The 25,007-nt window shown below is 40.6% G+C and overlaps 1 protein-coding gene across 1 annotated transcript in view; it reads left to right on the top strand.

Annotated features, from left to right (window-relative positions):
• Positions 1-20,514: 20,514 nt before the first annotated feature.
• Positions 20,515-25,007, top strand: part of MTMR8 (myotubularin related protein 8) — a 111,589-nt gene continuing 107,096 nt past the window's right edge. Inside the window, exon 1 of the mRNA XM_001097351.4 lies at positions 20,515-20,599. Coding sequence (XP_001097351.1) covers positions 20,576-20,599 — 24 coding nt within the window. The 5' untranslated portion in view covers positions 20,515-20,575. The remainder of the gene's footprint in view (positions 20,600-25,007) is intronic.

Genomic DNA, 25,007 nt, shown 5'->3' with positions numbered 1-25,007 from the left:
CAGAGCTAAAGAAGGAATTACGTACCCAGCGCAAAGAAACTAAAAATCTTGAAAAAAAGGTGGAAGAATTGATGGCTAGAGTATTTAATGCAGAGAAGGTCATAAACGAAATGAAAGAGATGAAAACCATGACACGAGAAATACGTGACAAATGCACAAGCTTCAGTAACCGACTCGATCGACTGGAAGAAAGAGTATCTGCGATTGAGGATCAAATGAATGAAATGAAGCAAGAAGAGAAACCAAAAGAAAAAAGAAGAAAAAGAAATGAACAAAGCCTGCAAGAAGTATGGGATTATGTAAAAAGACCAAATCTACGTCTGATAGGTGTGCCTGAAAGTGAGGGGGAAAATGGAACCAAGTTGGAAAACACTCTTCAGGATATCATCCAGGAGAACTTCCCCAACCTAGTAGGGCAGGCCAACATTCAAATCCAGGAAATACAGAGAACGCCACAAAGATACTCCTCGAGAAGAGCAACTCCAAGACACATAATTGCCAGATTCACCAAAGTTGAAATGAAGGAAAAAATCTTAAGGGCAGCCAGAGAGAAAGGTCGGGTTACCCACAAAGGGAAACCCATCAGACTAACAGCAGATCTCTCGGCAGAAACTCTCCAAGCCAGAAGAGAGTGGGGGCCAATATTCAACATTCTTTTTTTTTTTTTTTTTTTTTTTGAGACGGAGTCTCGCTCTGTCGCCCAGGCTGGAGTGCAGTGGCGCAATCTCGGCTCACTGCAAGCTCCACCTCCCGGGTTCATGCCATTCCCCTGCCTCAGCCTCCCGAGTAGCTGGGACTACAGGCGCCCGCCCCTGCGCCTGGCTAATTTTTTCTATTTTTAGTAGAGACGGGGTTTCACCATGGTCTCGATCTCCTGACCTTGTGATCCGCCCACCTCGGCCTCCCAAAGTGCTGGGATTACAGGCGTGAGCCACAACCCCGGCCACATTCTTAAAGAAAAGAATTTTAAACCCAGAATTTCATATCCAGCCAAACTAAGTTTCATAAGTGAAGGAGAAATAAAATCCTTTACCGATAAGCAAATGCTTAGAGATTTTGTCACCACTAGGCCTGCCTTACAAGAGACCCTGAAGGAAGCACTAAACATGGAAAGGAACAACCGGTACCAGCCATTGCAAAAACATGCCAAAATGTAAAGACCATCGAGGCTAGGAAGAAACTGCATCAACTAACGAGCAAAATAACCAGTTAATATCATAATGGCAGGATCAAGTTCACACATAACAATCTTAACCATAAATGTAAATGGACTAAATGCTCCAATTAAAAGACACAGACTGGCAAACTGGATAAAGAGTCAAGACCCATCAGTCTGCTGTATTCAGGAGACCCATCTCACACGCAGAGACATAAATAGGCTCAAAATAAAGGGATGGAGGAAGATTTACCAAGCAAATGGAGAACCAAAAAAAGCAGGGGTTGCAATACTAGTCTCTGATAAAACAGACTTTAAATCATCAAAGATCCAAAGAGACAAAGAAGGCCATTACATAATGGTAAAGGGATCAATTCAACAGGAAGAGCTAACTATCCTAAATATATATGCACCCAATACAGGAGCACCCAGATTCATCAAGCAAGTCCTTAGAGACTTACAAAGAGACTTAGACTCCCATACAATAATAATGGGAGACTTCAACACTCCACTGTCAACATCAGACAGATCAACGAGACAGAAAGTTAACAAGGATATCCAGGAATTGAACTCATCTCTGCAGCAAGCAGACCTAATAGACATCTATAGAACTCTCCACCCCAAATCAACAGAATATACATTCTTCTCAGCACCACATCGTACTTACTCCAAAATCGACCACGTAATTGGAAGTAAAACACTCCTCAGCAAATGTACAAGAACAGAAATTATAACAAACTGTCTCTCAGACCACAGTGCAATCAAACTAGAACTCAGGACTAAGAAACTCAATCCAAACCGCTCAACTACATGGAAACTGAACAATCTGCTCCTGAATGACTACTGGGTACATAACGAAATGAAGACACAAATAAAGATGTTCTTTGAAACCAATGAGAACAAAGATACAACATACCAGAATCTCTGGGACACATTTAAAGCAGTGTGTAGAGGGAAATTTATAGCACTAAATGCCCACAAGAGAAAGCAGGAAAGATCTAAAATTGACACTCTAACATCGCAATTAAAAGAACTAGAGAAGCAAGAGCAAACACATTTGAAAGCTAGCAGAAGGCTAGAAATAACTAAGATCAGAGCAGAACTGAAGGAGATAGAGACACAAAAAATTCTCCAAAAAATCAATGAATCCAGGAGTTGGTTTTTTGAAAAGATCAACAAAATTGACAGACCACTAGCAAGACTAATAAAGAAGAAAAGAGAGAAGAATCAAATCGACACAATTAAAAATGATAAAGGGGATATCACCACCGACCCCACAGAAATACAAACTACCATCAGAGAATACTATAAACACCTCTACGCAAATAAACTGGAAAATCTAGAAGAAATGGATAATTTCCTGGACACTTACACTCTTCCAAGACTAAACCAGGAAGAAGTTGAATCCTTGAATAGACCAATAGCAGGCTCTGAAATTGAGGCAACAATTAATAGCCTACCAACCAAAAAAAGTCCAGGACCAGATGGATTCACAGCTGAATTCTACCAGAGGTACAAGGAGGAGTTGGTACCATTCCTTCTGAAACTATTCCAATCAATAGAAAAAGAGGGAATCCTCCCTAACTCATTTTATGAGGCCAACATCATCCTGATACCAAAGCCTCGCAGAGACACAACAAAAAAAGAGAATTTTAGACCAATATCCCTGATGAACATTGATACAAAAATCCTCAATAAAATACTGGCAAACCGGATTCAGCAACACATCAAAAAGCTTATCCACCATGATCAAATGGGCTTCATCCCTGGGACGCAAGGCTGGTTCAACATTCGCAAATCAATAAACATAATCCAGCATATAAACGGAACCAAAGACAAGAAACACATGATTATCTCAATTGATGCAGAAAAGGCTTTTGACAAAATTCAACAGCCCTTCATGCTAAAAACGCTCAATAAATTCGGTATTGATGGAACGTACCTCAAAATAAGAAGAGCTATTTATGACAAACCCACAGCCAATATCATACTGAATGGGCAAAAACTGGAAAAATTCCCTTTGAAAACTGGCACAAGACAGGGATGCCCTCTCTCACCACTCCTATTCAACATAGTGTTGGAAGTTCTGGCTAGGGCAATTAGGCAAGAGAAAGAAATCAAGGGTATTCAGTTAGGAAAAGAAGAAGTCAAATTGTCCCTCTTTGCAGATGACATGATTGTATACTTAGAAAACCCCATTGTCTCAGCCCAAAATCTCCTTAAGCTGATAAGCAACTTCAGCAAAGTCTCAGGATACAAAATTAATGTGCAAAAATCACAAGCATTCTTATACACCAGTAACAGACAAACAGAGAGCCAAATCAGGAATGAACTTCCATTCACAATTGCTTCAAAGAGAATAAAATACCTAGGAATCCAACTTACAAGGGATGAAAAGGACCTCTTCCACGAGAACTACAAACCACTGCTCAGTGAAATAAAAGAGGACACAATGAAATGGAAGAACATACCATGCTCATGGATAGGAAGAATCAATATCGTGAAAATGGTCATACTGCCCAAGGTAATTTATAGATTCAATGCCATCCCCATCAAGCTACCAATGAGTTTCTTCACAGAATTGGAAAAAACTGCTTTAAAGTTCATATGGAACCAAAAAAGAGCCCGCATCTCCAAGACAATCCTAAGTCAAAAGAACAAAGCTGGAGGCATCACGCTCCCTGACTTCAAACTATACTACAAGGCTACAGTAACCAAAACAGCATGGTACTGGTACCAAAACAGAGATATAGACCAATGGAACAGAACAGAGTCCTCAGAAATAATACCACACATCTACAGCCATCTGATCTTTGACAAACCTGAGAGAAACAAGAAATGGGGAAAGGATTCCCTATTTAATAAATGGTGCTGGGAAAATTGGCTAGCCATAAGTAGAAAGCTGAAACTGGATCCTTTCCTTACTCCCTATACGAAAATTAATTCAAGATGGATTAGAGACTTAAATGTTAGACCTAATACCATAAAAACCCTAGAGGAAAACCTAGGTAGTACCATTCAGGACATAGGCATGGGCAAAGACTTCATGTCTAAAACACCAAAAGCAATGGCAGCAAAAGCCAAAATTGACAAATGGGATCTCATTAAACTAAAGAGCTTCTGCACAGCAAAAGAAACTACCATCAGATTGAACAGGCAACCTACAGAATGGGAGAAAATTTTTGCAATCTACTCATCTGACAAAGGGCTAATATCCAGAACCTACAAAGAATTCAAACAAATTTACAAGAAAAAAACAAACAACCCCATCAAAAAGTGGGCAAAGGATATGAACAGACATTTCTCAAAAGAAGACATTCATACAGCCAACAGACACATGAAAAAATGCTCATCATCACTGGCCATCAGAGAAATGCAAATCAAAACCACAATGAGATACCATCTCACACCAGTTAGAATGGCGATCATTAAAATGTCAGGAAACAACAGGTGCTGGAGAGGAGGTGGAGAAATAGGAACACTTTTACACTGTTGGTGGGATTGTAAACTAGTTCAACCATTATGGAAAACAGTATGGCGATTCCTCAAGGATCTAGAACTAGATGTACCATATGACCCAGCCATCCCATTACTGGGTATATACCCAAAGGATTATAAATTATGCTGCTATAAAGACACATGCACACGTATGTTTATTGCAGCACTATTCACAATAGCAAAGACTTGGAATCAACCCAAATGTCCATCAGTGACAGATTGGATTAAGAAAATGTGGCACATATACACCATGGAATACTATGCAGCCATAAAAAAGGATGAGTTTGTGTCCTTTGTAGGGACATGGATGCAGCTGGAAACCATCATTCTTAGCAAACTATCACAAGAACAGAAAACCAAACACCGCATGTTCTCACTCATAGGTGGGAACTGAACAGTGAGATCACTTGGACTTAGGAAGGGGAACATCACACACCGGGGCCTATCATGGGGAGGGGGGAAGGGGGAGGGATTGCATTGGGAGTTATATCTGATGTAAATGAAGAGTTGATGGGTGCAGCACACCAACATGGCACAAGTATACATATGTAACAAACCTGCACGTTATGCACATGTACCCTACAACTTAAAGTATAATAATAATAAATAAATTTTAAAAAAAAAGAAATAACCTAAATCAGAAATGAACTGAAGGAAATTGAAACACACACACACAAATTCTAAAGATCAATAAATTCAGGAGTTTTTAAAAAATTAACGAAATATATATGCCACTTGGTAGAGTAATTAGGAATAAAAGAGAGAAGAGCCAAATAAACACAATTAGAAATGACAAGGGGAATGTTATCACTGACCCCAAAGAAATAAAAGTAATCATCAGAAACTACTGTGAACTCTTCTATGCACACAAACTAGACACCTAGAAGAGACACAGATACATTCCTGGACACACACACACACCCTCCCAAGACTGAGCCAGGAAGAGATATGTTTCCTGAAGAGATTGAAAATGTGCCCCACAATTGAATCAGTAATAAATAGCCTACCAACCAAAAAAAGCCCAGAACCTGATGAAATCACAGCCAAATTCTACTAGATGTACAAGGAAGAGATGACACCATTCCTACTGAAACTATGCAAAAAATTGAGAAGGTTACACTCCTCTCCAACTCATTCTTTGAGGCCAGCATCATCCTGATACCAAAAACTGGCAGAGACGCAATAAAAAAGAAAAAAAACAAAAACTTTAGGTCAATATCCCTGATGAACATCAATGCAAATATCCTGAACAAAATACTTGAAAATCGAATCCAGTGGCACATCACAAAGCTAATCCACCATAATCAAGTAGACTTTATCCCTGAGATGCAAGGTTGGATCAACATAGGCAGGTCAATAAATGTGATTCATCACATAAACAGAGTTAGAGGCAAAACCCCACGATTATCTCAATAGGTGCAGAAAAGCCTGTTGATAAAATTCAACACACTTTCAGGTTAAAAATTGTCAATACACCAGTTATTGAAGCAACATATCTCAAAGTAATAAGAGTCATCAAGGACATACCAACAGCCAATATCACACTGAATGGTCAAAAACTGGAAGCATTGCCTCTGGAAAACCAGCACAATATAAGGATGCCCTCTTTCACCACTCCTATTCAACATTGTATTGGAAGTTCTAGCCAGAGCAGTCAGGCAAGAGAAAGAAAAAAAGGGCATCCAAATAAGAAGAGAAGAAGTGAAACCATCCCTGCTTGCAGATGACATGATTCCATGTCTAGAAAATCACATAGTCTTGGCCCAAAAGCTCCTTCGGCTGATAAACAACTTCAGCAAAGTTTCAGGATGCAAAATCAATGTACAAAAATCTCTAGCATTCCTATACAACCACAATAACCCAGCCAAGAGCCAAAACAGGAAGAAAATTCCATTCACAGTAGCCATGAAAATAATAAAATATTTAGAAATACAGCTAACCAGGGAGGTAAAAGTGAACCCAGAAATATAGCTGCATATCTATTACCATCTGATCAAAGCTGACAAAAAGAAGCTATGAGGAAAAGACTCCTGATTCAATAAATGGTGCTGGGTTACCTATCTAGCCATATGCAGAAGGTAGAAACTGAACCCCTTCCTTACAACACATACAAAAAACAACACAAGATGGATTAAAGATTTAAATGAAGAACCCCAAACTTTGAAATCCCTGGAAGACAACCTACATATCCTGGACATAGGAATGGACAATGATTTCATGACACAGACATCAAAAGCAACCATATAAAAAGCAAAAAATGACAAATGGGATGTAATTAAACTTAACAGCATCTGCACAGCAAAAGAAACTATCAACAGAGTAAACAGACAACCTACTGAATGAAAGCAAATATTTGCGAATTAGGCATTCGAGAAAGGTCTAATATCCAGTTTCTGTAAGGAACTTAAGTAAATTTATAAGAGAAAAACAAGCAACCACGTTAAAAAGTGGGCAAACAACAAGGACAGACACTTTTCAAAAGAAGACATACATGCGGCCAACAACCACATATAAAAAAAGCTGAACATCACTGATCGTTACAGAATGATTTGCAAATCAAAACCACAATGAGATACCATCTCACACCAGTCAGAACGGCTATTACTAAAAAGCCAAAAAAATAACAGATGCTGGTGAGTTTGTGGAGAAAAGGGAACACTTATACACTGCTGGTGGGAGTATAAATTGGTTCAACTATTGTGGAAAGCAGTATGGTGATTCCTCAAAGAGCTAAAAGTGGAAGTACCATTTGACTCAGCAATCCCATTGTTGGTTATATACCCAGAGGAATTTAAATCATCCTGCCATACAGACACATGTATGAGAATCTTTATTGCAGCACTATTCACAATAACAAAGACATGGGATCAATCTAAATGCCTATTAATGACAGACTGGTTAAAGAAAATGTGGTTCATATATACCATGGAATACTATGCATTCATAGGAAAGAAGATTATGTCATTGCGGGAACATGGATGGAGATGAAGGCTATTATTCTTAGCAAACTAATGCAGAAACAGAAAACCAAATACTGCACGTTCTCACTTATAAGTGGGAGCTAAATGAAGAGAACTCATGAACATAAAGAAGGGAACAACAGACTCTGGATTCTACTTGAGAGTAGAGGGTGGGAGGAGGGAGAGGAACAGAAAATGTAACTATTGTGTACTGGGCTTAATACATGTGTGATGAAAGGATACTAGGCTTAGTACCCAGATGACAAAATAATCTGTGCAACAATCCCCCATAGCCTCAAATTTATTTATATAACACACCTGCATGTGTACCCCTGAACCTAAAATAAGTTAAATTTTTTTTAAAAAAACAAAAGAACTAAGGATTTTGGGTTCCCAGTCCACTGCTCTGCTTACCAGGTGTTGAGAAGTGGGGTGATATGGTTTAGATCTGTGTCCCCAGAAAAACTCATGTGGAATTGTAGTCCCCAATGTTGGATGTGGGCCCTGGTGAGATGCAATTGGATCATGGGGGTGGATTTCTCATTAATGTTTTAGCGCCATCCCCCTTGGTATTGTCCTCATGACAGTGAGTGAGTTTTCATAAGATCTGGTCACATAAAAGTGTGTGGCACCTCTCCCGTTACTCTCGCTTGTTCTTGCTCTGGCCTTGTGAACTGCCTGTTTCCCCTTTGCCTTTCACCATGATTGTAAGTTTCTGGTTGCTTCCACAGAAGCTGAGCAGATGCCAGAACCATGCCTCCTGTGCAGCCTATGGAGCCATGAGTGAATTTAACCTCTTTCCTTGATCAATTACCCACTCTCAGGTATTTCTTTTCTTTTCTTTTCTTTTTTTATACTTTAAGTTCTAGGGTACATGTGCACAACGGGCAGGTTTGACACATAGGTATACACGTGCCATGTTAGTTTGCTGCACCCGTCAACTCGTCATTTACATTAGGTATTTCTCCCAATGCTATCCCTCCCCCAGTTCCACACCCCCCAACAGGCCCCAGTGTGTGATGTTCCCCATCCTGTGTCCAAGTGTTGTCATTGTTCAATTCCCACCTGTGAGTGAGAACGTGCAGTGTTTGGTTTTCTGTCTTTGTGATAGTTTGCTGAGAATGATGGTTTCCAGCTTCATCCATGTCCCTGCAAAGGACACGAACTCATCCTTTTTTATGGCTGCATAGTATTCCATGGTATATATGTGCCACATTTTCTTAATCCAATCTATCATTGATGGACATTTGGGCTGGTTCCAAGTCTTTGCTATTGCGAATAGTGCCACGATAAACATACATGTGCATGTGTCTTTACAGTAGCATGATTTATAATCCTTTGGGTATATACCCAGTAATGGGGTAGCTGGGTCAAATGGTATTTCTAGTTCTAGATTGTTGAGGAATTGCCACACTGTCTTCCACAATGGTTGAACTAATTTATAGTCCCACCAACAGTGTAAAAGCATTCCTATTTCTCCAAGTCCTCTCCAACATCTGTTGTTTCCTGATTTTTATTGCCATTCTAACTGGCATGAGATGGTATCTCATTGTGGTTTTGATTTGCATTTCTCTGATGACCAGTGATGATGAGCATTTTTTTCATGTCTATTGGCTGCATAAATGTCTTCTTTTGAGAAGTGTCTGTTCATATCCTTTGTCCACTTTTTGATGGGATTGCTTGTTTTTTTCTCATAAATTTGTTTAAGTTTTTTGTAGATTCTGGATATTAGCCCTTTGTCAGATGGGTAGACTGCAAAAGTTTTCTCCCATTCTGTAGGTTGTCTGTTCACTCGAATGGTAATTTCTTTTGCCGTGCAGAAGCTCTTTAATTAGACCCCATTTGTCTATTCTGGCTTTTGTCGCAGTTGCTTTTGGTGTTTTAGTCATGAAGTCCTTGCCCATACCTATGTCCTGAATGGTATTGCCTAGGTTTTCTTCTCACGTTTTTATGGTTTTAGGTCTAACATTTAAGTCTTTAATTCATCTTGAATTAATTTTTGTGTAAGGTGTAAGGAATGGATCCAGTTTCAGCTTTCTACATATGGCTAGCCAGTTTTCCCAGCACCATTTATTAAATAGGGAATCCTTTCTCCATTTCTTGTTTTTGTCAGGTTTGTCAAAAATCAGATGGTTGTAGATGTGTGGTGCTATTTCTGAGGACTCTGTTCTGTTCCATTGGTTTATCTCTCTGTTTTGATACCAGTACCATGCTGTTTTGGTTACTGTAGCCTTGTAGTATAGTTTGAAGTCAGGGAGCGTGATGCCTCCAGCTTTGTTCTTTTGACTTTGGATTGTCTTGGCAATGCGGGCTCTTTTTTGGTTCCATATGAACTTTAAAGTAGTTTTTTTCCAATTCTGTGAAGAAAGTCATTGATATCTTGATGGGGATGGCATTGAATCTATAAATTACCTTGAGCAGTATGGCCATTTTCAAGATATTGATTCTTCTTATCCATGAGCATGGAATGTTCTTCCATTTGTTTATATCCTCTTTTATTTTGTTGTGCAGTGGTTTGTAGTTGTCCTTGAAGAGGTCCTTCACATCCCTTGTAAGTTGGATTCCTAGGTATTTTATTCTCTTTGTAGCAATTGTGAATGTGAGTTCACTCATGATTTGGCTGTCTGTTTGTCTGCTATTGGTATATAGGAATGCTTGTGATTTTTGCACATTGATTTTTGTATCCTGAGTTTCAAGTATTTCTTTATAGTAATGCAAGAACAGACTAATACAGAAAATTGGCAGCAGGAGTGGGGCATTGCTATAAAAATACTTGAACATGTGGAAGCAGCTTTGGAATTGGTTAAGAGGCCAAGAGTTTGGAGGGCTCAGAAGAAAACAGAAAGATGAGGGAAAGTTTGGAACTTCCTAGAGATTGGCCAAATGATTCTGACCAAAATGCTGATAGTAATATGTAAGTCCAGGTTGATGAGGTCTCAGATGAAAATAAGGAACTTATTTGGAACTGGAGCAAAGGTTACTTTTTATGCCTAAGAAATGAACTTGGCTGTATTGTTTTCCCATCCTCGGGATTTCTGGAACTTTGAACTTTAGAGTGACAATTTAGGGTATCTGGTAGAAAAAAATTCTAGCCAGCAAAGTGTTCAAGATGTGTCCTGGTTACTTCTAACATCCTATCATCATATGTGTGAGTGAAGAAATGATCTAAAGTCAGAACTTATATGTAAAGGTGAAGCAGAGTGTAAAGCAGATTAAAAAATTTGCAGCCTGGCCATGTGGTAGAAAAGAAAAGCCAATTTTCATGGAAGTAATTGAAGCAGGCTACAGAAATTTGCATAAGTAAAAAGGAGCCAAGTGCTAATAGCCAACACAATGGGGAAAAGGCCTCAAAGACATTTCAGAGACCTTTGCAGCAGTCCCTCTCATCACAGGCCCAGAGGACTAGGAGAACTACATGATTTTGTATGCCAGGTCTACAGCCCCCAATGCTCTACTTAACCTTAGGACACTGCTTTCTGCATTCTGGCCACTCTAGCTCCAGCTCAAAAATGCCCAGGCACAGCTCAGGGCTGCAGCTTTGGAGGGTACAAGCCATAACCTTGGTGGCTTCCACGTAGTGTTAAGCCTCCTGCTGCACAGAGTGAAAGAGTTAGGGCTAGGAAGCCTTTGCCTAGATTTCAGAAGATGTTCAAAACAGCCTAGGTGCCCAGGCAGAAGATTCCTGCAGGGTTGGAACCCCCACAAAGAACCTCTACTAGGGCAATGCAGAGGGGATATGTGGCATTGGAGCCCCCACACAGAGTACCCACTGTGGCTTCGCCTAGTGGAGCTGTGAGAGGAGGGTCACAATCTTCCAGTCCCAGAATGGTTGGTCCGTTATCAACTTGCACTCTGCACCTTTAAAAGCCACAGGCACTCAAACCAGCCCATGAAAGCATCTGTGGAGGCTTAACCCTGCAAAGCCACAGGGGTGGAGCTGCTCAAGTCCTTGGGAGCCCACTTCTCACACCAGTATGCCCTGGATTTGGAACCTAGAGTCAAAGAATATTACTTTGGAACTTTAAGATTTACTGACTGCCCTACTGGGTTTCAAACTCGCATGGGGCCTGTAGACCCTTTCTTTTGGCCAATTTCTCCCTTTTGGAATAAGAATATTTACCCAATTCTTATATCCCCATTGCATCTTGTAAGTAAATAACTTGTTTTTGATTTTACAGGCTCATAGGTGGAAGGGACTTCCCTTGTCTCAGATGAGACTTTGAACTTTGAGTTAATGCTGGAATGAGTTAAGACTTTGGGGGACATGTGGGAAGGCATAATTGTATTTCACAATGTTAAATGAATATGAGATTTGGGGGCCAGGAGTGGAATGATATTGTTTGGATCTGTGTCCCTACCAAATCTGATGCCAAATTGTAATCCTTAATGTTTGATGTGGGGCCTAGTGGGTGGTGATTGGATGATGGGGCTGGATTTCTCCTGAATGGTTGATCACCGTTTCTCTCAATATTGTCCTTACAATAGTCAGCGAGTTCTCATGCGATATGGTCATTTAAAAGTGTGTTGCACCTCTGCGCTCAAACTTTTTTGCTCCTGCTTCAACCATGTGAAGTGTCTGCTACCCCTTTGCCTTCTGTCATGATTGCAAGTTTTCTTAGTTCTCTCTACAAGCCAAGCAGGTGCCAGCATCATGCTTCCTCTACAGCCTGTGGAACCATGAGCCAATTAATCCTCTTTCTCTCATAAATTACCCAGTCTCACATATTTATTTATAGAAATGCAAGAATAGACTAATACAGAAGAGGTAGTATTCCAGGGGCACACAATTTTTAAATAATGGACCAGATCCCAAACCCTTGAAGAAACTACTCACTCTCCAACCCATACCTCTTCCCAACACAAACACACACACACACACCCCTCCAAACCTGGTCTGGAATCTTCTATTTTCCTGAAGAACATATTAATTTAGTAGGTGAAACACATAACACTGAATTCAAACTACAGGTCAAACACCAATTATTTTTTATTTAGTTATAAATGGGCCACATGCTGCTGAATGGCCTCTCTGATATAACCTGCCATCTCAAAAGCTTCGAAGTTGAGAGGCCCTCCTTCTGTTCCTTTTCGTCCAATCACCACAAGACATACAGACTCAATCTGAACTACCGTCACTGCCCTGCTGCCCTGACTCTGGCCTTTGGTGCGCAGGTCCATGGTGTTGTTGCCTTCAGTGTACAGATTGTCCCGAATCAACAAGCATTTGGTTCCTGCAAGGGTGACTCCTTGGAGAAACAACTTCTCTCTCCCCTCTCTTGCCAGTAAAATCTGAATTTCTTCCTGGGTCAACTGGAACAAGTTGCCTTCAGAGTAAGATGCTAATAACCAGGGTGGGGAATTGGTGATAATTGCTGCATCACAGCACGTACCAGTTGGTAGAAAGAGAGTGAGGCAGTCCTGCCAGACCTCTTCACTGATATCCTGTATCCACTGCATGATTCAGGTAAGCTGTCTCTAGCAAGTTGGTCTTCAAAGGAAACTTGTTAGCACTTGGCTCAAGAAGTCTGATAAGCTGAGACTGAAATAAACTAAAAATACAGTCTATTTCTCATGGCCTTTCCCCAGAAGCAAGGTAGAGGAGGTCTTGGTGACTTGAATAAAGTTGTGCCTCAGTTGCTATCTGCTGTGATTTATCAAGTTATCTCAAGAATAGGAGTGAGGTCACAAAGGTTCTGTGACTTTTTAAAGAGTCATAATCAACTACATCATTGGTGATCTCTTCCAGTACCTTTCTGAGGCTGTATCTATAGCTATAAAGATAGTGGGTGCAAAGTGTACTTACTTACTTCCCTGGTGTACCATGGGAAAAATACCAACCCCCAACAGTAGGAAAGGCTTTAGTAGAACATAACTGAGTTGAAGGCTTAGATGTGAAATAGGACAGGTGAGAGTTACTGCAGCAATTAGTATCTCATATGTTGGTTAATCTTACTGAGACCTGAGCTTTAGGTACAAAGTCAAAAAGCCCACAGGATTGTCAGTTCACAACTTCTTTTGAGATGATCACAATAGCTTCTTACTTGGTTTCCTTGCCTCCAGACTTCTTTCCTTTAGTTTACCCTCTGACCTACATTAGCTGTTAGTCATTCATTTGGTTATTTATCAAACATTTACTATTTGCCAAGAACTTGTCTAGGCAGTAGGGTACAGTAGTGAACAGAACAGAGACAAACTGCTGCCCTCATGGAGCTGACATTCTACAGGGAAGAAACAAATAATAGATGCTACTAGTATCTCTTTCAATGAAAATATTTTTATTAGCCTAGTAGTTTTTTCTTCCAGATTTTCTCTCTTATTGCCAGGCTTTCTCTACTCCTATGGGGGTACATTCTGACTTGTGGTTCTTCTGTAACCTTTGGCAAGTCAGTGTGTGCATCAGTTTACTCTGAAATGACACCAACTTGCATTAAAAAGGGAATGTTATGAGAAATCACTAATATTAATGGTGGGAAAAATTTGAGCTACTACTAAAAATATTTGTTTTTTTTTAATTCAACAAATATTTATTGAGTACCTACTATGGGTTAGGACTATTCCAGACTTTGGAAATCCAACAGTGAACAAAAAGTCCCTGCCCTCATAGAGATGACATACTAGAGAGAGAGGTAATAAATGACAAATACATCTATAATATATCAGGTAGTATTGATAACTATGAAGGAAAAAAGTTAGGAGTGTAGAGAATGTTGGAGAAGAATTAGTGATAGTTTTATTTTATATATGGTGTTCAGGTAGGTAAGGATTGATACAGAGACATTTGATCAGAGACCTGAAAGAGATGAAGGAGTAAACATATAAATATCTGAGGGAAAAGCATTCCAGGCAAAGGAAATAACAAACATAAAGGCCCTGAGGCAGAAGTATGTCTGGTATATTTAAGAAACAGCAAGGAAACCAATATGACTTGAGGAGACAGAAAAAAGAGTGATAGAAGATATAATAGATATAATAAGAGTTGTACTGGGCTTAGATATTATGTAGGGATTTACAGAATATGGTTAATATTTGGCTTTTACTCTAAGATGGGGAGCTAGTAGACAGTTTTAAACCAAGGAATTATACCATTCTAGATTCTAGATTCTAGTCCCATAGAAGATGCTATGTAGATTATAGGTTCTAGGGGTACCAAGGCCAAAACATGCAGACCAGCTAGAGGCTGTGGCAGCAATCCAGGCAAGAGATAACAGAGGCTTGGGGCCAGGCACAGTGGCTCATGCTTATAATTCCAGTACTTTGTGAGGTGGAGGTGGGAGGATTGCTGGAGACCAGGAGTTGGAAACCAGCCTAGGCAACATAGAAAGACATCGTCTCTACTAAAAAAAATTAAAAAGAAAAAAATTTAGCCAGGTATGGTGGTACACCTGTAGTCCCAGCTACTTGGGAGGCTGAGACAGGAGGATCACTTGGGCCTGGGAGTTGGAGGCTGCAGTGAGCTATGATCACACCACTGCACTCCAGCCTGGGTGACAGAGACATTGTCTCAAAAAATAATAAAATAAAATAAAATAAAATAGAGGCTTGGGCCAGGATACAGGAGTGAGAAGTGATTGAATTAGGAGACAATTTTGAAGGGAGAACTCATGGGATTTGATGATGAATCAGGTATGGGATATGAGAGAAAGGATGCCTCCAAGACTCTTGTCCTGAATGACTGTGCTATGTTTTAATGTTTGTGTCTCCTTCAAAATTCGTATTGAACCTTTATCCCCAATGCAACAGTATTAAGAACTAATGATTAAGGAGCATTTAGAAGGTAATTAGGCCATGAGGGCTGTAGTCTTATGGATAGGATTAGTGCCTTATAAAAGGGCTGGATGGAACTAGCCATGTGTGTATCTCCTGCTATGTGAGTATACAGCGTTCATCTCTCCAGAGAGCATTTAAGATGCCATCTTGGAAGTAAAGACAGCCCTTCTTACCAGACACTGAAGCTACTGGCTCCTTAAGCTTGATTTGCCAGCCTTCAGAACTGTGATAAGTACATTTCTGTTCTGTACAAATTATCCAGTCTAGAGTATTTGGTTTTAGCAGCACAAATGCACCAGGATAAACTGGAAGGATAAAGTTGCAATTTCCTGAGATGAGTAATACTGTGTAAAGAGCAGGCTTGAGGATTCAGGTAGAAATCAAAAATTCTTTAATCCATCTTGAATTAATTTTTGTATAAGGTGTAAGGAAGGGATCCAGTTTCAGTTTTTTACATATGGCTAGCCAGTTTTCCCAGCACCATTTATTAAATAGGGAATCCTTTCCCTGTTTCTTATTTTTGTGCGGTTCGTCAAAGATCAGATGGTTGTAGACATGTGGTATTATTTTTGAGGGCTTTGTTCTGTTCCATTGGTCTATATCTCTGTTTTGGTACCAGTACCACGTTGTTTTGGTTACTGTAGCCTTGTAGTATAGTTTGAAGTCAGGTAGCATGATGCCTCCAGCTTTGTTCTTTTGGCTTAGGATTGTCTTAAATGTTAGACCTAAAACCATAAAAACTCTACAAAAAAACCTAGGCAATACCATTCAGGACATAGGCATGGGCAAAGACTTCATGTCTAAAACACCAAAAGCAATGGCAACAAAAGCCAAAATTGACAAATGGGACCTAATTAAACTAAAGAGCTTCTGCACAGCTAAAGAAACTACCATCAGAGTGAACAGGCAACCTAGGAATGGCAGAAAATTTTTGCAATCTACTCATCTGACAAAGGGCTAATATCCAGAATCTACAAAGAACTCAAACAAATTTACAAGAAAACAAACAAATAACCCCATCAAAAAGTGGGCGAAGGATATGAACAGATGCTTTTCAAAAGAAGACATTTATGCAGCCAACAGACACATGAAAAAATACTTATCATCACTGGTCATCAGAGAAATGCAAATCAAAACCATAATGAGATACCATCTCACACCAGTTAGAATGGCGATCATTAAAAAATCAAGAAACAATAGGTGCTGGAGAGGATGTGGAGAAATAGGAACACTTTTACACTGTTGGTGGGACTGTAAATTAGTTCAACCATTGTGGAAGACAGTGTGGCGATTCCTCAAGGATCTAGAACTAGAAACACCGTATGACCCAGCCATCCCATTACTGGGTATATACCCAAAGGATTATAAATCATGCTGCTATAAAGACATATGCACACGTATGTTCATTAAGGCACTATTCACAATAGCAAAGACTTGGAATCAACCCAAATGTCCATCAGTGACAGACTGGATTAAGAAAATGTGGCACATATACACCATAGAATACTATGCAGCCATATAAAAGGATGAGTTCACGTCCTTTGTAGGGACATGGATGAAGCTGGAAACCATCATTGTCAGCAAACTATAGCAAGAACAGAAAACTGAACACCGCATGTTGTCTCTCATAGGTGGGAATTGCACAATGGGAACACTTGGACACAGGAAGGGGAACATCACATACTGAGGCCTGTCGTGGGGTTGGGGGAGGGGGGAGGGATAGCATTAGGAGATACATCTAATATAAATGATGAGTTAATGGGTACAGCACACCAACATGGCACATGTATACATATGTAACAAACTTGCACGTTGTGCACATGTACCCTAGAACTTAAAGTATAATAATAATAAAATAAAGTAAAATAAAAGAGTCAAAAAATCTGTTTTGGATGTAATAAGTTTGAGATGTCTTTAAGATATCTAAGGAGACATGTCAGTAGGCTGCTGAATATTATGTAAGTTTTGAGTTCAGAGGACAGATAAAGATTAGAGATAAAATTTTGGGAGTTGTCCACAAATAGATGCTATTTAAAGCCATGGCACTGGATGACAGCACCCAAGGAATAAGAGTAAATAAAGAAGAGGATAATTCTGAGCTCTGGCAGCATTACAACATATAGAGATAGGTAAAATGAAGTGAAACAGCAAAAGAGATTGGGAATGAGAAGTCAGTGACGTAGGAGAGAGAGTGGTATCCCTATCCCTGGAGCCAAGTGAACAAAATGTATTCAATGAGAAGGGAGTGATCAAATACTGCTGAGAGGACAAAAAGAGATCTGAGGATGACCAATGGACTTTGCAATGGGGAGAATATTGGTGACCTTGACAAGAATAGTTTGGTGGAGTGGTGGAAGAAATGCCTGATTAGAGAGATTTAAAGTGAAAATAGGACAGGAATAGAAGAGAATGGATTTAGATAAATCTTTTGAAGAGTTCTGCTATAAAGTATAAGAGGAATGGGAGGATGGCAGGTTGGGGACAGAAATGTGGGTCCAAAAAGATTTTTTTTAAGATTGGAAATTCTATGGCATGCTTTCATGCTGATGGCAGTGATCCAGTAAAGTGGAAACATTTAGTAATAAAGGCAAGGAAACAATTGAGCAGGATAAAGAGAATGAAATTGAGTGGACAAGTGGAAGGGTTGCCTTCGGGATGCTGAGGAAGAGTTCGTTAATTGAAGACAGATTATATGAGCTCACATGCAAGGCATCAAGCAAATTTGGTTGTGGGATGATGTGGAAGTTCCCTTCTTATAGTTTCTATTTTATCAGCAAACTAGGAAGCAAGGTAAGCATTTGAGAGAGAAAACAGAGATATTTGATGATAAAGTTGAGGAAAGGAAGGAACCTATCAATATTCATTGTGTCTTTACAATGTTCCCGGAACCTCACATACATTACATTTTGAGTTCCCACAAGAAATTTATGAGAATAGGTTTATAGATGAGAAAACTAAGGCACAGAGAGTTTGTGTAATTTGCCCAGGGCCATGTATTATTAGCATATTGCTAAGCCAAAATTTGAACCTGGTCTGACTAGAGTCCACACACCCTTTCCATTATCCTAAACAGCATCGAAATAAGGTTTTGAGTCTGAGTAACAGGGTATATGGTGGTGCAATTAGTAGGGATAGGAAAAAATTGAGAAAGAGCAAGTGGTAGAGGTAGGAAAATGCAAGGGGGTTGTGAGAGAGTGTGAAAGATGAGTTTGTTTTGGGCCAGGATGCCTTTAATGTGCTAGCAGGAACACGCAAGTAGAACTTTCAGAGGGCAATTGGAAGTTCTAAATTTGAACTCACGAAAAAGGTCATGGTACTTGAGATATGAAGTTGGGAATCCCCTACTGAGGGTGCATTAGCCCCTTTTCACACTGCTATAAATAAATACCTGAGACTGGGTAATTTATAAAGAAAAGAGGTTTAATTGGCTCACTGTTCTGCAGGCTGTACAGGAAGCATAGTAGCTTCTGGTTCTGGGGAGGCCTCAGGAAACTTCCAGTCATGGTGGAAGGCAAATGGGGAGTGAGGCACTTCACATGGCCAGAGCAGGAGGAAAGTGGGCAGGGGATGGTGCCACACACTTCTTAGCCATAAGATCTCGTGAGAACTCACTCACTATGGCAATAACAATACCAAAGAGGCTGGTGTTAAACCATTCAGAACAAACCACCCCCATGATCCAATCACCTCTCACCAAGTCCCACTTCCAACATTAGGGATTCCAATTAGCCATGAGATTTGGTGGGGACACAGATCCAGGCCATATCCGGGAGTAAGGGTTTAACTTGTGGAAGAGATCACGATAACCAAAAGAAAGAAAACAGAAGAGGAATGAGGGTAGAAGCCAGGAAAATGGCTTTAAAAAAGGAGAAAGGAGCTGGGAAGGAGTCAGAGAAGGAACAGCTGGGGATGCAGGCAGTGAGTTTGCTTTATAATAAAGGTCAAGAGAAGAAAGAATGTCAAAAAGGAATATGAATCAATAGTTTTAAATGCTGTAAGACAAACAGAAAATTAGCACTGAGAAGAGCTGTTTGGAATCAGCAGCTGGAATTGAGGATGATGTGAAAGAGCCAATTGAGTGGAGTGGTAGGGAGGAGTGAGTTTGTTATGGAGAAGTGAAGGTGATGATAAGTAGACTATTCTTTTGAGATATTTGGCAGTGAAAGGGCTGAAAATGATGGAACGATGGTACAAGGGAGAATAGTGTCATGGATCGAGGGAAGGGCCTTCAGGCTAGAGAAAAAGGCAGAATATGATAAACGGATAGTTTTGCTAGCAAATGTTATAAGAACTCAAAGAAGAACAAAATTATTTTGTAGGGGCAGTGAGACTGCAAACCATAACACTGCAATAGTAGAGCTAGAAATTACCCTGAGATAGTGGACAATACCCTCACTGTAACCTTGGTCAACTTAAGACTCAGAGAGGTGGAGTGATTTCCCCAAGGTCACATAGCAAGTTAGTGGCAGACCTGAGAGGAGTAGAACCCAGATTTCCCAACTCTCAGATTGTTCTTTTTCCCATCACAAGTCTGACTTGGAGCACACCACTGAGGGTCTGCACCTATTTACCCCTCATCTGATAACTGGTCAAGTGGGCCCTTCCTTGGTCCTCTTCCCATATCTATGATGGCAAAAGTGATGAGGTTACTGTAGTATTTCAGATTTTAACTAGGTTGATGGCAGCAGACACATAAAGGAGAGACACAGAGGAGGATATACCTTTCCATATTTCAAAAAATATTCTCTGGTGACTTCCCCAAGGTCTCACATCTAGGAAGCTCTTCAGAAACCCAATTGCCAGCATGGGGCAGCCTGTGTTACCACTGCAGGATGCTATCATTGTAATATTAGAGTAAAGGACTGACATCCGTGTTCAGAGCCCTTATAGCATCAAGGAGTGTGAGAAGGGTGGCAGTACTCGAATCTGGGACTTAAAGACTGGGCCAAACGTTGAACCTGAACCAGAATAATCAATTCCCCGAAGAAAAGGGCACTTGCCAGGAAGCAAGATGGCGGAAACGGCTGCGGTCAAAGTGTCGCGATAGGAGCTGCCGCCGAGGATCAGGTGACGAGAGTTTGAGATACGACCGGGAGGGCGGGGTAGAAACCCGGGTTGGGCCAGGGGGTGGCTAGAGCGGTGGCGGCGGCATCCGGAGTAGCACTGAGATCTTCCGGTGGCGGGAACTGCGGTCATGGATCATATTACGGTACCCAAGGTAAGGAGAAGAGTTAAGCGAGGCTGACAGCTGCGAGCTTCCTCTTGGTGCTCACCTGGGAGCCCAGACACACCTCCTCAGCCTTCTCAGCCGTTTTTGACGCGTCTTTCCCGTGCGGGGTCCTGGGTTCCCTTTCTGGGTCCACACCCCTTTTCAACCAAACACCCCTTCTCAGGATCCGCTTGCGGGCGTCGGCGGCCGGGAAAGAGGTGGTCTGCGCCCCCGCGCCCGGTGCACACCAGTTCTGGCCCTCTGACTCCAGCTCCTCCCTAGCCTTGACCTCACACCCACCCTTATCTCAGCTTTTTATACTAGCCGCACTTGTAACCGCCATTCGCGAATACCCCATATGGCACTGCCTCCTGCAGAGTTACTTCCTTTATCCAGCGTTTCTTCACCATCCTCTTGGCTCCTCCAGCCACTAACCTTCCCCAGGGGCTGCCCAGACCCCCACTCTCGCCCCAGCTCCACGGCATGCCTGTGAGGGTTTGTGGGGCTACAGCATCTCTTCGGCCAAAGCTGGGCAATAGAAAATGAAGGGGACTAGGGCAGAGTGGATCTGGCCCTGCTCAGCCGGTAGGAGAAACCCAAGAGGTTTATCTAGCCAGTTGTCGCCTGTTTTTAGCCAGCCCCGAGTTAAAGTTGCTTCTGCTACTTTTTCCTCTCATCTTTCCAGTTCCTACTCCCTCCTTTCCCAACACCAGCCCCTTTCTGTTTCAAATCCACTTCCCTTCCTTCTCCTCTTTGGGGCTGGGGAACAGTAAAAAGTTCACAACTAGTCTGTCGTTATTTTTTCCTGTTGATCGTAACACACGTGGCCCAGGCTAATTAAAGTCCTGGTAAAAAATCCAGCGTGTTTTTAATGGAAAGAACATGGATTTTGAAGCCAGAAGACTTGAATTAAAGTGCTGCCCACTGCACCCCCACCAACTACTAGCTAATGACTTTGGACAAATTTAACCTCTCTGAGCCTTAGCTTTGATAGGGGTTTTCTCTGCGTCCCTACCCAAATCTCATCTTGTAGCTTCCATAATTCTCACGTGTTGTGGGAGGGACCCGGTGGGAGATGGTTGAATCATGGGGGCAGGGCTTTCACGCGCTGTTCTTGTGATAGTGAATGGGTCTCATGAGATCTGATGGTTTTAAAAACGGGAGTTTCTCTGCACAGGCTCTCTCTTTGCCTGCTGCCATCCACGTAAGATGTGACTTGCTCCTCCTTGCCTTCTGCCATAATTGTGAGGCTTCCCCAGCCATGTGGAACTGTTAAGTCCAATAAACCTGCAATAAATTGCCCAGTTTCGGGTATGTCTTTATCAGCAGCCTGAAAACGGACTGATACACCTACCAAATGAGGATAATGAAATTTGCCTGACTCACTTCACAAGATGGGTGTGGGATTAAATAAGAGGATGTGTGTGAAAGAGTTTTTGTAACTAGTAATGTTTTGCCCACTTTTTAGCATAAGACCTTGATGCTGCCTGATGGGCAAAGCACAAACTCCAACCTTCAACCTCTTTTTCTGACTCCCTCCTCTTCAGGGCCTTTCTCTGTGGAGGATAACCACATCCCGTGTAACAGCCAGCCTTGCCTTTTTCTGTGTCCCTTTGTTTCCAGATCATGTCATTTGTACGAGGTGCTCTGACATGGTATAAGAAGGTGGTACCATTAAAAGAAAGGAACTTCTGTTGTCCAGACTCCCTTTTCTCCCAACCTACCTAAACTCTAGTTCAAAATCAGCTCACTTGAATACTCCTTTTTTCTCTCTTTTGACAACTGGGGGAGATGGGGAGGCAGAACTGCCCTTGTCCTTGAGTGTTAAAATATTAAAATTCCCCTGTTAAGGATTGAAACTATAAACTGGGCTTGCTGTATGAAAATTGGAAGGGAGAAGAAACCATTAATGGGCCCATATGAAAATTATAATAGCAACTAATACATATTGAATATTTAACTATGTGGCAGGCCCTGTGTTAGATATTTTACATGAAATATGCCTTCAATCCTTACATTAACCTATTAGGAGATACTATTATTATTCCCATGTTACAGATAAGGAAACTGAGATCCATAGATGTGGAATGCTTGCCTAATAAATAAAGATAGGTGTGCTCAGACTGGCGCTGGGATAGGGTTTGTGCTCAAGAAAACTTAAATTTGCATCACGGTCAGAATCCATTTGTACTGCATGGATAGTGTCATTAGTCTTGAAATATAAATAAAAACTCCAAATGAAGACTTGATTCTTTAAACAGAATTAGTATTTGTTTTGTTGCCTGGCAGGGCTGTGAGTGCCCACAGGTGGTATGCTGCTGTGAATCTGTTTTTTCCTCAGTTTTTAGAAAGGATTAGGGTTGCATTAATGGCTCGGGATTAAAATGGCCTCCCTTTTGTTAACTCACTGTTTCCACAAAAGAGAGAAACATCTGCCTTGTCCATCTCAGGTCAAAGGGATAACTTTGAGTTTGTCAGTTATTAGTTGTGCATGTCAAGTACAAAAGTGACTTTTATTTTTGGCTCTTGCTTGAGTCTTTTTCTCTACTCAGAAAGACTATAAAGAATTTATTGAAGTACAGTACACGTAAAGAAAAGTGTATAGATTGGAAGTATTCATTATGCTATAAACTTATATACTCGACGCACCTGTGCAACCACTACTGAGATTAAAAAGAACAACAACAACTGCCCCCCACCAAAAGAACATTACCAGGAGTCTGCTTCATGCCCCCTTCCAGTCAATACCCCTCCTAAGGGTAAACCACTATACTGACCTGTAACAGGATGCGTTCATTTTACCTTTTTGTTGTACTTAATATAAATGGATTAATACAGTCTCTTTTGTGTTTGACTTCTTTTACTCAACATTGTTTGAAAGATTTATCCATATTATTTTTTGAAGTTATAAGTCATTCTCATTGCTATATTATGTTTTGTTAACATGCCACATGCGATTTATCCATTCTTCTGTTGATGGGGAATTTCCAGTTCTGCCTATTACCAGTAGTACATTTTGACAGATTTAAATATATATTTTTGTTGGTATATGCCATAGGAGAGGAATATCTGGGTCATAGAACATGCACATGTTCAGCTAGACACTACCAATTTTACATTCCCACCACCTATGTATGAGAACAGATCTATCTTTCTAAGATATAGTTTAGGGTTCAACAACTATTTTTGGAGCATCTCAGACCTACCCTAAAGTTTGGTGACTCTCTTGTCTGAATCAGAATTTGTTCTATGTATTTTTCCCTACCCTCATTACATCTGTGTCAGTTGGCACCCAGAATTCTTAATTACTTTTCTTTCCTGGGATGGAACCTTAATAATAAGGCTTTATGCAATTAACATTTATTGAGCTTCAACTGATTTGACAATTTGCTGTGGTTTAAGAGTGCGTACGTTGGAGCCAGACTGTCTGAAATAAAATCTCAACTCTGCTACTTAACTAGCTTTGTGATTTTGGCAAATATGTAATCTCTCTTGCCTCAGTTTCTTCATCTATAAGACGGTGTTAAAAATAGTACCTATTTCACAGGGTTGTTATAAGAATTAAATAAATTAGTATCTGTAAAGTGCTTAGAACAGTGTCTGGCACATGGTAGATGCTTAATTTAGCTACCAGTTACTATTATCATTATTAAATATTGTATGCAGAATCCCACATTGGGAGTTAAGGATACATAATTGGATATAGATATGGCAACTGCCCTCCGGGATCTCTTAATCAAGTAAGGTGATGAGATGCCAAGCATAAGGTCCAAAAATGAAAGACACTGAGAAATATGTCCATTCTGTCTTGTGATCTAATGGGAGCAGCCTGACAGGCAGGGAGAAGCTCTTCCAAGTTTACAGCCTCTTAGACCTCAGTAACTACTCTAGAGAATAGCGTTATGTGTTTAATTCATGAATCTCTTTAATCAAGGACAAGGATAATTTAGTCAAAAATCTGTTTTCTGGACTCTCCTTCACATAAATAATTGCTAGCTCATTAAGGAATGTTTTAACACAAAAAAGTAATTTCTACATTTGTATGGGTAAAAAAAAAGACAGTGAAGGTTTTATAGATTGTAAAGGACCTTGAATGTTACACTGAGGAATTTGAACTTGTAAATAGCCAAAGAGCTACTAAAGCTTTATAAGTCTAGAAATGGAAAAGTTAGAAAGGATCTTTTAAAAGATTATCTAAATGAGGAATGGGGATGAAGTTTCTTTTCGGAATGATGGAAATGTTCTAAAATTACACTGTGATGATGGTTGTGTAACTCCAAATTTACTAAAACTATTTGAATTGTATACTTAAAAGAGTGAATTTGACTGGGCCCGGTTGGCTCAAGCCTGTAATCCCAACATTTTGGGAACCCCAGGTGGGAGGATCTCTTGAGCCCAGGAGTTTGAGACCAGCCTG

Source organism: Macaca mulatta, chromosome X (genome assembly GCF_049350105.2).
Source record: "Macaca mulatta isolate MMU2019108-1 chromosome X, T2T-MMU8v2.0, whole genome shotgun sequence".
NCBI lineage: Eukaryota > Metazoa > Chordata > Mammalia > Primates > Cercopithecidae > Macaca > Macaca mulatta.
The sequence above is the reverse complement of the archived record's forward strand: the minus strand, read 5'-3'. Positions and strand labels throughout refer to the sequence as shown.